The sequence below is a fragment of the Budorcas taxicolor genome, chromosome 1, assembly GCF_023091745.1.
Source record: "Budorcas taxicolor isolate Tak-1 chromosome 1, Takin1.1, whole genome shotgun sequence".
Taxonomy (NCBI): domain Eukaryota; kingdom Metazoa; phylum Chordata; class Mammalia; order Artiodactyla; family Bovidae; genus Budorcas; species Budorcas taxicolor.
Window position 1 is genome coordinate 2,895,526 of NC_068910.1, and position 12,023 is coordinate 2,907,548.

Genomic DNA, 12,023 nt, shown 5'->3' on the forward strand with positions numbered 1-12,023 from the left:
CTCAGGAGCTTCGCTTGGCCTCTCTGGGCCCTGTTGATCTCGCCCTGTGTAGGCCCAGCGCCTTCCATACCCCAGGGGCAGTGGACCCCGTGATAGTTATAGTGGTGACGACGGCGGTAATACTGGCGTGCACGCTTGTGCGCAGTGCTGTCTGCCGCTTTGCAGCCGCATGGACTGTAGCCCGTTGCCCACCTGGCTCCTCTGTCTGCGGGGAGTCTCTAGGCAAGAATACTGGAGCGGTTTGCCATGTTCTCCTCTAGGGGCTCTTCCTGACCCAGGGATCGAACCTGCGTGTCTAATGTCTCCTGCGTTGGCAGGCAAATTCTTCACCATTGAGCCACCTGGGAAGCCCAGGAATACTGGCAGATAACTAGTGAAGGGGTATTTGCTCTGGGAACCCCCTTGTTCAGTCCTCACAGCATCCCTGTGAGGTGGCCACAGTTATCCCTCTTCACACTTTGACACACTGAGGACCCAGAGGGGTTGCGCAACTTGCCTGAGGTCACTCAGCTGGGAAATGGCCCTCAGCTTCCAGGCCAGGGCTCACGCTCTGATTCCTGCAGGGGCCAGGCTGCCTGCAGAGGGCCTGAGGCCTCCGTGCAGGGAGCCTGAGGCTGAGGAGTGGGCTGAACACAAAGCAGTTCCGTGGGGCCAGCGTCCCAGAGAAGGGGCCCATGCTGAGATCCAGTAGGCTGTGGCGGATGTCTTCTTCTGCTGGGAGAGACGGAGCGCTGGGTAGGAGGGCATTGGGATCTGAAAGTGCTTTGTGAGTTGCTTCCAGCTGGGGTTTTGAGAACAGAGTATAGGGGTGGGGTGGGCAGAGTAGCAGCAGGGGGGACCCAGGCGGAGGCTGCAGGGGATGTCCGTGGAGGGCTGTGGGGCCTGTGCCAGCTGGTTGCCGGGGTGATGGAGACACGTGGGTGGATGTCAGGAACGTACCGGAGGCCACATCTGTGGGTCGTGCTGCTGTGGGCTTCCACGGGTACGGGGCCGGTCGGACGCTCCAGAGGGGCTTGGAAGGAGCCTCCCCTCCAAGGGGGAGTCGGGGTTGCCTGCCCGCGGGTCTGACCTCGTCCGGGCATGTGTGCGTCTCGAGTAAAGCTTGGGCAGGGCTGGGCTGTGCGTTCCCGAAGGCCAGCGAGCTTGTGACGGGGCGGCCACAGATGGGGGGGCGTCCCTGAAGTACATCTCTGTGGACACCTTAGAAATGAGGAGTAGGGGCAACGCAGACACCAGGACATGACAGGCTCCTGGTTCAGCTACAGGCGTCAATAAGATGAGTTCCTGAGTGTGGGAAAGAGGGGCTGAAGTCTAATCTTACGTGGCACCAAAGAGCCTGGAGCCGAGGGGCTCAGGGAGCTTGTATTTTGCCCCCTGGCTCACGTTTCAGGGCTTCCCGGGGGGCGCTAGTGGTAAAGAACCCGCCTGCCAATGTAGGAGACATAAGAGACGCGGGTTTGATCCCTGGGTCGGGAAGATCCCCTGGAGGAGGGCATGGCAACCCACTCCAGTATTCTTGCCTGGGAAATCCCATGGACAGGAGCCTGGCAGGCTACGGTCCAGAGGGTTGCAAAGAGTTGAACACAACTGAACTGACTTTGCACGCACATGTTTCCCGAGGGTTCTCTAGGGCCAGAGGGGGCCATGGGCCTGGGCCCAGAGCGCAGAGCCAGGACTCAGGGTGGCTTTCGCAAGCGCCCACAGGCTGTATGAGCAGCCACCGGTCACCACCCCCTCCGCCTGGCTGACCTGGTGAAGCGCCTTCCGGCCCCAAGATCCAAGGAGAGCCTGAAAGGGCGGCACCAGCCCATCCTGATGAGGAGACTCCAGGGTCATTCCCTGGAAAACATCTCTACCAGGAGGGAGTGGAGTCCCACATCCTCCAATTATGCTGCCGTCCAGCCGGGCCACAATGGGCCCAGAGATAACCATCGGGGGCTGCAGAGCTCCGTGCTGGAACAATGCTGGCCGCTCGGGCTATTTTTACAGTAGCCGTGCGCTCGGCAGAACCCCGCGTCGCCCCAGGGGAGCAGGCGAAGAAAGGCCTGCGGATGCCCCGCCGTCTGTGCTCCGGGAGACAGAGGAAGGCCCGGTGAGCCGCTGGGCGGCTCCAGGAAGCCTTTTCTCGGTCTGCTCACTGCCAGATAGCGAAACAATCGGGGTCCCCCACCCCGAGCCAGGGAGAGGAAGGAGGCGTGGGGGAAGCGGGGATTCTGTGTGCTTGCGTGCCTCTCCTCCTCCGAGCACGGCCCCCGAGGGCCTGGCTGCAGGGGCCGGGGCCAGGGCCAGGCCAGCGTGCCCTCCTTGCCTCCCTTGGTCGTTGGCAGTTGTCACCTGGCCCGGCCGGACCTCCTTCAGGCCCCACGGTATCACAGGGTTGGGAAGCAGCAGAGTTGGGGGGTGCCACTGGGCCCCAGCTACCTGCGTACCTACTCTGGGAGCCAGCGACCCAGCCGTTCTTAGCTGACGACCTGTGCACCAGCTCAGGACACCCAGCCATGGGCAAGGCAGGTCCCGGCACCCTGCAGACTCTGTTCTAGTTGAGGAGGAGACTGTTAGCAAGGAAGCAACCAAGGCATTTTCAGCTCATGCCACTGTACCTCAGTGCAGACTCAGATGCCCCTGGACAGGTCCAGGTGGCAAGCTGCCCTGTGCACCAGGGCGATGGCCCCCTCTGGTCCAGCGGATGGCCGCCATAGGGGTGAGTCCAACGTGCGGTCCGCCTTCTGGTTTCTCCAGGAAACCTAGAAATCTCGGCTTTGCCCCGGAGTCTGAGAGTCAGCACTGGCCACCCTTTTGGCTCATAAAGGCAAGCAGCTGGCTCTGCATCAACACCCTCTGCCTTCATCCTTTTCATTCTGAAGTCAGGGAGACCGAAGCTCCCCGGTCTTCATGGTCCTCTGGCACATGGGGGTAGGAGGCACCTTCTCCTGCTGGGTGGGACCCGGATGCTGTTGCTCTCAAGGTCAAGCTGCCAGGAACACTGAGGACTTGGGGACCAGACGCAGTACAGAGAGGGGGTTGCCGCAGTGGCCGGTTGTAGACTTCTGGGATAAGGTCCGAGCAGGGGGCCACTGAGGGTGAGCATGAGCAGCTTAGAGGTTTGATAACCCTGGGCCCCCCCCCTTGCTGAACCCACAGGGCAATCAGCAGGCCGGGGCCTGGGTGGTCCAGGGGTTAGGGTGGACCCGAGCACAGATGACGAGGGCTGGACTCGTGGGAACTACCAGGAGTCCTTCCAGAGTCCTGTCCCGGCGCAAATCCCTGTCCTGATGCTGCAGGCATGCGACTGGCTAAGAAGACACCAGTGTATTTCATAAGCTCCCGTGGTCTGTATTTGATGGAAACCCTGTTTCCAAGTACTGAAACACATGCTTGGAAACACTGGAGCTTGAAAACATGCCAGCCTGAAGCTCCGTTCTTTAAAACCGTGAGGGGTGAGCACCTCCGCTGGGCCAGGGCCTGCCCCGCGGCACCAGTTTCTCTGCAAACCTGAGATTCGGAGACGATCTCTAGAGGATGCAGGCAGGCTGTGATCTGGAAGCGATGCTAGACCTGTGTGGAGGGTGTTGTGTTCTGCGGAGACACTGCCAGGGCTGGGTGGTTTTGCGCTCATCTCCCTGCAGGTGCAGAATGAGGGGGGTGGCATTCGGGGCTGGTGGATATGGGCCCCGGTGCTTCTGTTGGACAGGTGGCTAGGGGATGGCAGCTGTCGGTCCCCAGATCCTCAGGCTCCCGATCACCTGGGGTGGGGGGTCCGAGGGGGTGGACGGACAAGGGGGTGGCAGGCCCTCTGCCTCAGACCCAGCAGGTCAGAGGTGGCCCGCAGGGTCGTGCCAGGACGCGCAGCCTGCCCCTTACTGACGCATGTCGGGGTCTGCTCTTTCCGCCATAGAAAGCGAGGAGGAGGACATGGCCACCAAGGAGAAGCTGCAGTGTCTGAAAGATTTCCACAAGGACATCCTGAAGCCGTCCCCCGGGAAGAGCCCGGGCACCCGGCCGGAGGACGAGGCCGAGGGGAAGCCCCCGCAGCGGGAGAAGTGGGCCAGCAGGATCGACTTTGTGCTCTCTGTGGCCGGCGGCTTCGTCGGCTTGGGCAACGTCTGGCGTTTCCCCTACCTCTGCTACAAAAACGGTGGAGGTGAGCCTGGGCTGGGCAGAGGGCGGGCTGGAGGGGTTGCCGGGGCACAGCGAGGGGGCTCCCCCGCCCAGCGTTTCAGGCCTCCGCCTCGACCTCCCCCAGGTCAGCCTGCCTCCGCTCCCACCGCGATCCTCGGAGGCGGGAGATGAACGTGGCCGGGATGGCGTTCTATCAGAGCCTTCCTGTGTGAGCTCGAGCAGATTCCTTACCCTCCCCACCAGTTTACCATCTCTGAAGGCCGCCACAAGGCCAGGCTCAAGCCTCCAAGGCCTCGTAGCTCTGCACCTCCCCACTCTGCCTGACTTTAGAACTTTTTTTACCCTTTGGTCTTGCTTTTCTAACTTAAACCAGTTGTAGTTCAAAAACAAGTTTCGTGTTTCCCACTCTGAATAGAAAACCAGTGTCTTTTGCAGTAATGGATAGGTATCCAGGACAAAAAAAAAGTACAACGAAGATGTTTTTAATTTTAATTTTTTCAGTTTTATTGAGATAGAATTGACATATAGCATTGTTTTAGTTTAAGGCATACAAGATGACTGATGTCTTTACTGTGAAATGATCACGGTAAGTCTTGTTGACATCCATCACCTCATATAGTTACATATATTTTTGTCTTCTTGTGATCAGAACTGGTAAAGCTTTACACTCTTAGCAACTTTTTATTTTTTTCCCCCGCATGCGGGATCTTAGTTCACCAACCAGGCATCAGACCTATGCCCCTTGCATTGTGAGTACAGAGCGTTTGCCACGGGACTGCCAGGGAAGCCTCTTAGCAACTTTCAAACACACCATCCGGTGTATCGTGACTGGTGTGCAACCATGCTGTACATGACACGCCCAGGACGAATTTATCTTCTAATGGGAAGTTTGTGCCTTTTGGACCCTTTCGCTTAGCGATGGTATTTTCTAAACATAAGTTCTCTGTTTGGTCAGTTGGTTAGTTGGTTGGTCTGTTCTTTCAGTTTTTGTTTGCTGATTATTCTTTACTTGCTGGAGGCCCTGAGTCAGCATCATCTGACGTCAGAGGAGTTCAGGCTAGGCAGCACGTCCTGGAGACCTGCTGGTCAGTAGGAGCTCAGCAGTAAGAACGCCCTCCCTACTCCTTGTGGTGGTCTGTGACCTGGCTGGTAGCCAGCGGAGCCGGGCACACGCGTGCTGCCCGCCCGCCCGCATCAGAACCACTTTGCAGGAGGTCCTGCCCTTGAGCCTGGTTTCTTAACCTTCTGGAGGCTCAGGTGCCTCTGGGACTCTGATGAGTGCCCTAGACACTCTGGAACAAAGCGCATACCCATCGGCCCAAGTCACCCACACTTTCAAAGTGTGTACGGACCCGCTGAAGCCAGTAGTGGACGCCAGGTGGGAGCCCTTGCTCGACTCTTCGCTGCCCTCCTCGTACCCTGGCTCCCACCCCCGGCTGGAGAGGCCCATCTCTCACTTCCCAGCACCCTTCCCAGCTGGTTCTCAGCTTCCTGCCCTGGCCGGGCCACAGAAGGCCAGCTGAAGGCTGCAACCAGGAGGCCCATCTGAGCCGGGTGTGAGGGCTGGGTGGTCCTTCTTCAGAGGGACAGACCTGCGGAAGACAGGCAGGCACAGAGCTTCAGCAGAGGCTTGGAGGCTTCACGCAACCGGGTAGATCGGAAGAAGACAAGAGGGCAGCCTGGAAGGGTGTTGCTGGCTGGACGAGAATTTTCAGCCAGGTCTGGGAGTCTGCCCTTCACCCTCACGTCCCCGGGTCGGGAAGATTCCCCTGGAGAAGGAAACGGCAACCCACTCCAGCATTCTTGCCTGGAGAATCCCATGGACAGAGGCGCCCAGCAGGCTGGCTGGGAGGGTTTGGGACGGAGAATGTGCAGGCCTCGGCCAACCTGAGCCTCACCCCGCTCTTCTCTCTCTGCAGGCGCATTTCTCATACCGTACTTCATTTTCCTGTTTGGGGGCGGCCTGCCTGTGTTTTTCCTGGAGGTAATCATAGGCCAGTACACCTCTGAAGGGGGCATCACCTGCTGGGAAAAGATCTGCCCCTTGTTTGCCGGTGAGTACGGGACAAAGGCCACCCGGGGCCTGGCGTTCCTCGGCTCAGCAAACGCTTACTGTGCACCTACTATTTGCCAGGTACACTGGAGCCTCACGCAGGCCGGCTTGGCACACGGCGGCGGCTGTTCACTCCTCTCTGGGGTGTCAAAGGACGGGAGGCCCAGTAGCCGCTGAGCAGTAGGGTGTAGAAGAGAAGGCTTTCAGGAGCCCGACTGTCTGGCTTCAAGCCCCGCTCCCTCATTATGCTAACTCTCATGACTTCGGGGAAAGTCCCTTCATCTCTTTGTGCCTCAGTTTCCCTCTCCATAAAATGGAAATAACACGCATACTTCTAGGCAAAGCAACAGAGCCATGTAAAAGCGCTTTGTACGCAAAGGAAGCCCCAAGCAGCGGCGGCAGCTTTGTTACCGCTGGGCTTCCCTGGTGACTCAGATCGTAGAGAATCTGCCTGCAACGCGGGAGGCCCAGGTTCGATCCCTGGGTTGGGAAGATCCCTTGGAGAAGGGAATGGCAACCCACTCCAGTGTTCTTGCCTGGAGAATCCCCACGGACAGAGGGGCCTGGCGGGCTACAGTCCACGGGGTCGCAAAGAGTCAGACACAGCTGAGCGATTAACACTTGTTATTGTTGTAGCGTTTAGTCCTGTGCCTAGTTCCCAGTATGTCCTCATAAGATAATACCGTCCTGATTATAACTGGCAGGGGTGGGAGAATGTGTGAGCCTGTTCACTACTCGGTCATCCATGTAAATCTACCCACCTGTCTATCCATTAAACCTTCCTTTTATTAAACTAGTCGATAGTTACCCAATCCATGTGTCCATTCAACCACGCTCTCTCTACTTATCCATCCATCCATCCATCCATCTACCTAACCTTCCGATCAACCACCATCCATCCAACAAAGTGAGTATCCATCCATCATTCCAACATCCAGCCATTCACCTGAGTCCATCCAGCCATCCGTCTATGCGTCCATCCATTCATCCGTTGATCTGTCCATCCATCCCTCCATCCATCCACCCATCTGTCCATCCGTTCATCCAGTCATCGGCCTACCCCTCTTCCGCACATCCGTCAGTTTGTCCAGCTGTCTGACTCATCTGAGCATCCGTTATTTTCCTATCCACCCGCACAGCCATGCGTTCCCCCGACACTTGCTTGCTGGTCCCTGTTGAAGGGCCCCTGCTGGCCCCAGGCCTGCAGACCCCAGGGGCTCCTGGTTGAGGGTGTGGCCTGGCGGGTCTGGCCTCCCTCCGATCCCCGTCTCGCTTGCCCCCGCTCGCAGGCATCGGCTATGCCTCCATCGTGATCGTGTCCCTCCTGAACATATACTACATCATCATCCTCGCCTGGGCCACGTACTACCTATTCCAGTCCTTCCAGTCGGAGCTCCCCTGGGCAAAATGCAACCACAGCTGGAACACGCCCCATTGCCTGGAGGACACCTTGCGGAAGAACCGGAGCCTCTGGATCTCCAATGGCACCACCAACTTCACCTCCCCTGTCATCGAGTTCTGGGAGTAAGGCTGGCCTCGCGGAGGAAGGAGGGGGTGGGGTGGGGGCAGAGGGCAACCCTTCCCTCATCTTCTCCCTAGGGGTGTGGGAGCCACTCCCTTGCGGTGGGGTGGGTGGAAGAGGGGGTGCAGATTTGGAGATAAATCCATGCCTTTGGTCTCAGACAGGCCTGGACGCGAATCTCAGTTCTGCCATTTTATTGGCTGTTTCACCTCCAGCAAGTCACTGCCCCTTTCTGAGCCTCAGTTTCCTTAACTGTCAAATGAGGGCAATGAATCGTTCCTACACCCATGGGATCTCTGTGAGGATTGTTTCCCAAAGGCAGGTATATGTACTTATGTTGTCTGAAAATGATATAGTTTTCTTAATGTATTTTAGAAAAATATATATACAGTTAGCACATCAAACCTGTTATTGCCCAGAGTGGGGGGAAAAAAAAGCATATATGAAGCTTGAAGTAGTTACGCAAGTGAACAGGTGAGTAGATAGAGTGAAACATATGTATCAGTTAGCGTTTGCTGTGTAACACCCATCCTCACATTGGAGCAGCCATTTGTTTTCTTTGACTCATGGTCCTGCTGCTTGGCAGTTGGGGCGAAGCTTGGCTGGGCAGTTCTTCTGGGCTTTGCTGGGCTCCCCCCGGTAGGTCAGCTGTATGGCATTGGGGTCACTCTTTTGGAGACTGGCTGGCTCCTGGCTGGGGTGCCACAGGCAGCTGGTCCCTATAGTCTCATCACCCTGCAGGCTAGCCTGGGCTTGTTCCAAGGCAGCTCAGCATCCCAAAACAACACACGGGAAAGCCCCAGTGTGAGAGCACTTTTCCAGCTTCTGCTGGTACCATTTTTGTTAAGGTCCCGTTGGCCAAAAAGAGGCCTGAGACTAACCCAGACTCAAGAGGCAAGAGGTGGGGGAATAGGCTCCGTCTCGTTAGGAGAGGAAGGAGAATTACGGGCATGTTTTGAAGTTGCCCACGCTATAGCCAGTGAGATGCGTACACACGGGCCAGTCCTGGGGAGGGCGGACCGCGGAGGCCTGCAGTCGGGTAGCTCTTCGCTGACGTACAGGGTCGTCCTTCTAACCCAGTGCTGGGAGCCCATCAAAAACGGATGAGTGCCTTGCTTTCCCTGCTCTCCACAAGCTGTTAAACGGGTACTCAGCAGCCCCTCCGACCCTGAAAGGAGCAGGCAAGGCCCTGCGTCGGGCGAGAGCCAGGGCAGGGAACGGTGTTAAGGGACGGCCTTGTCGCCGCCAGACAAGACCCCCTCTCCTTCGTGTGTGGATTTGCTGCATCGAGGAGCCTCTCCCCCTCTTAGAATCTGGCCCCGGCGCCGGCCCACAGAAGAGGGAGCTAAGCGCTGGCTGTTCCCAGTCGATCATCAGGGCCGGTGGGGGGGACTCAGGCTGGAAAGGGCCACTCGGCCACTCCCCCAGGTAATCCACGTCCCCCTCCTGACCTCAGGCCTTCAGGATGTGCTCACGTCCCGAGGCTCCTGCAAATGGGTTCTTTCCTCAGAGGTGTTTTCCGCTTGCAGACAAAGACCTTTACAGGCACAACCCCCCGCCATCCCTTGTTCCTCACACCCTGGACAGCTGAGTTGGCAGACAAAGAAATGCAGGCATTTCTTTCTTCTCACTTGCATGGGGCCAGAGGCCAGGGCTCTGTCCGTTCTCTGCTGTGCCTTGCACAGCCTGAGCACTCAGGGCCTGCCCCACCCAGGATGCCGGCACTCCACCCAGCCCCTCCGGTGCCCGCCAGGGCCTCACTGCCTCGGGCGCAGGTTGGCCGCCTGGGAGGGAGCCGCCGCTCTGCCAGTGCTGGCTCGGGCTGGTGCCTCTTCCTCTCTGAGCCTCAGCGTCCTGAGCTGTACTTGGGGAGGTCATAATCCTACCCTCCCAGGGCGGTAGGACACCCCCCACCCCCCACCAACAGAATGTGACCCTGCATGGCCATCCCTGTCTACTTAGTGTCCCCGTTGTGGATGAAACTGCCCCCTGCCCAGGGACACGTGAGGCTCAACTTCAGGGGCACTAAGAATGGCCCCTTCCTGATGCCCATGTGACCCCCCCATCACAGAGGGGCTGTCCCCTCTGTCTCAGGCCTGAGCCCTCGTGATCCGTGAGGTCCTCTCCCGTGCCTTCTCCCCTGCCTATCCCCCAGCCTGGGCCCTGCTGGGGAACCCCAGGGCTCCCGCCTTCCAGAACCCCCATCCTGAGCACCCCAGCTCCCTTCCCTGGCCCGCATGGTCCACAGAGAGCGGCTCCGTCCAGAGACTGCCCACCGCCCACCCGGCCTCCCCACCCCACTGGCCTTTGCAGCCTCCATGGGCCCTGGCTGAATGTCCACGGATACCCGGGGGAAGACTGTAGTCCCTGAAGGAGGAGGCTTGGCCGAGAGGACCTGCCTGCCACCGGAGGGGCCGAGGCTGCCTGCCTTCAAAGGCCTCCCCTTCTCTTGGGTGTGAAGAGGGCGAAGGAGAGAGAATGCCCGTTAGCATCGTCCCAGGGACCTGCTCTCGGCATTTCATCCCCTCTTCATGGAGGCCGCTTATGGAGGGAACTCATCTAGGAGTCGTCCCCAGCTCCTTTCAGCTTCAGCCTCAGACCCCACCCCTGTCTGGTCCCCTAAGCTCTCTGTGTAAAGTATAACCAGATGGCCATCCTCCCCACCCCCAGAAGACCCCCGTCTCCCCCCACCTCACCCCGTTACAGGTGCGTCTCTGCAGTCAGCTGTGAAGCCAGACACGTCATCTCTCAGTTTGGAAGCCTCTCCTGGCTTTTCCGTGCTTGTAGGCTTGCCCCAGCCAGGGAGGGTTAGGGTTAGCCTGGGGCAGCACATCACTCCCTCTCTCTGGCCTTGTTTCCCCGTCAGCAAACAGAGGGGCAGGTGAGCTGGGCTTTGGGGGATGAGTAGGAGTTCACTAGACCAGAAAAAGAGGGAAAGACAGCCTAGACAGAAGGAACAGCCATGCTGAGGCGTGGCGGTCGTAAAGCTCATGAGTGGCAGCACGTCCTTGGTTTGGCCCAAGCGTAGGACGTGCGGAGCCGGGGAGAGGGTGGGGCCTTGGGCGCTAGGCAGAGGAGGCTGCACTTTGTTTTCTGGGAGGAGGAGCCACGGGAGCTAGAGAAGGGGCGGAGAGTCACGTGATTGCATCTGTGTTCTCTGGACCTGCTCAAGGAACATACTAGGGAGAGACAGGCTGGGACACATATATTAAGCACCGACTGTATGCAGGGCCTCAGGGGGCTTGGCCATCAGAAGATGGGTTTCCCTTTAGGGTGAAGCTCAGCTTGTACGATTTCCCCTCAGAATAGCCACCGGCCTTGCAGTGACTAGCTCTGGGGTGTCCACGGAGAGAGGCTTGCTGGGACGGGACTGAGGTGTCACTGGCTGGTAACCACTGGGCTGCCGAGCCGTGAGCATCTTCTCAAGGCCGGTCTCCCGGTCCTTGAAGCCAAAGCCCAGCCCTGGCCTTCGCTTTCTTCACCCTCTCAGCTGCACCAGACACCTGGGACCCTGAGCTGGCTGCTCCTTTTGCACATGAGGCCTGGCAGTGCTCAGGAGCCACCTGGGCTTCTAGATAACCAGGCGCCGTGGAGCCGAGCCTTCCTCCTGGCCCCGGACAGGGAACGGCCTGGACGCTCATCCCTGCCAGGCCCCCCTCCCCCTCTGGTTTTCCACGAGGAGCTAGTGGACAGCCGCCGGCCATGCTGCCATCCCCTCGATCCTAGAACAGGGACCCTGACTCTAGCCTGGGGGCCCAGCTGCCCGGCCTCAGGGCGGTCACCCGTCTCCAGGGTTCTCAGAGGTAGCGAGGTCCCCATCACCTCATCGCCTGGCTGAGGGTTAAAGAGCATGGGCCTCAGGCCTGGCTTATTAGGTGGGACACTGAGGATCAGAGTGGTTAAGCAACTTGCCCAAGGTCACACAGGCAGCTCGGCATAGCAGAGAGCTCAGCCCTGAACACCTCCTCTCGTGACTGCGTCCCCACCGGCCGTAAGTCCAGGGCAAGTCTGCAGGCACAGGTAACGTTGTGCCACGTGTGTGTGCGTGTGACCCCACCCTCAGGTGACACCTGGGATCTCCTCTTGGCCTGGATCCCCACACCCACCCCGTCTGCAGCACACTGAGGCGCCAACCCCGGTGGGAGCCGATGAGATGCCCTTCTCCCTTGGAGGGTGCCTGGGACCCTGAGATGGTCATTTCACGCCAGCTTTAGAATTGAACTCTTGAGTCGCTCGGAGATGCGAAGGCAGAGCCTCTGCCTGCAGCCCGCCCCATCCTGCTCACCCCTGCCCTGAGGTCACCTCTGTCCCGGGGGTCCTGTTTGTTGC

General features: G+C 58.9%; 1 protein-coding gene across 1 annotated transcript in view; it reads left to right on the forward strand.

Moving 5' to 3' along the window:
- The window catches only part of SLC6A6 (solute carrier family 6 member 6), an 81,206-nt gene that overhangs the window by 41,604 nt on the left and 27,579 nt on the right, over nt 1–12,023 (forward strand). Inside the window, exons 2-4 of the mRNA XM_052653033.1 lie at nt 3,896–4,141; nt 6,039–6,173; nt 7,462–7,696. Of these exons, the coding sequence (XP_052508993.1) occupies nt 3,896–4,141; nt 6,039–6,173; nt 7,462–7,696 (616 nt within the window). The remainder of the gene's footprint in view (nt 1–3,895; nt 4,142–6,038; nt 6,174–7,461; nt 7,697–12,023) is intronic.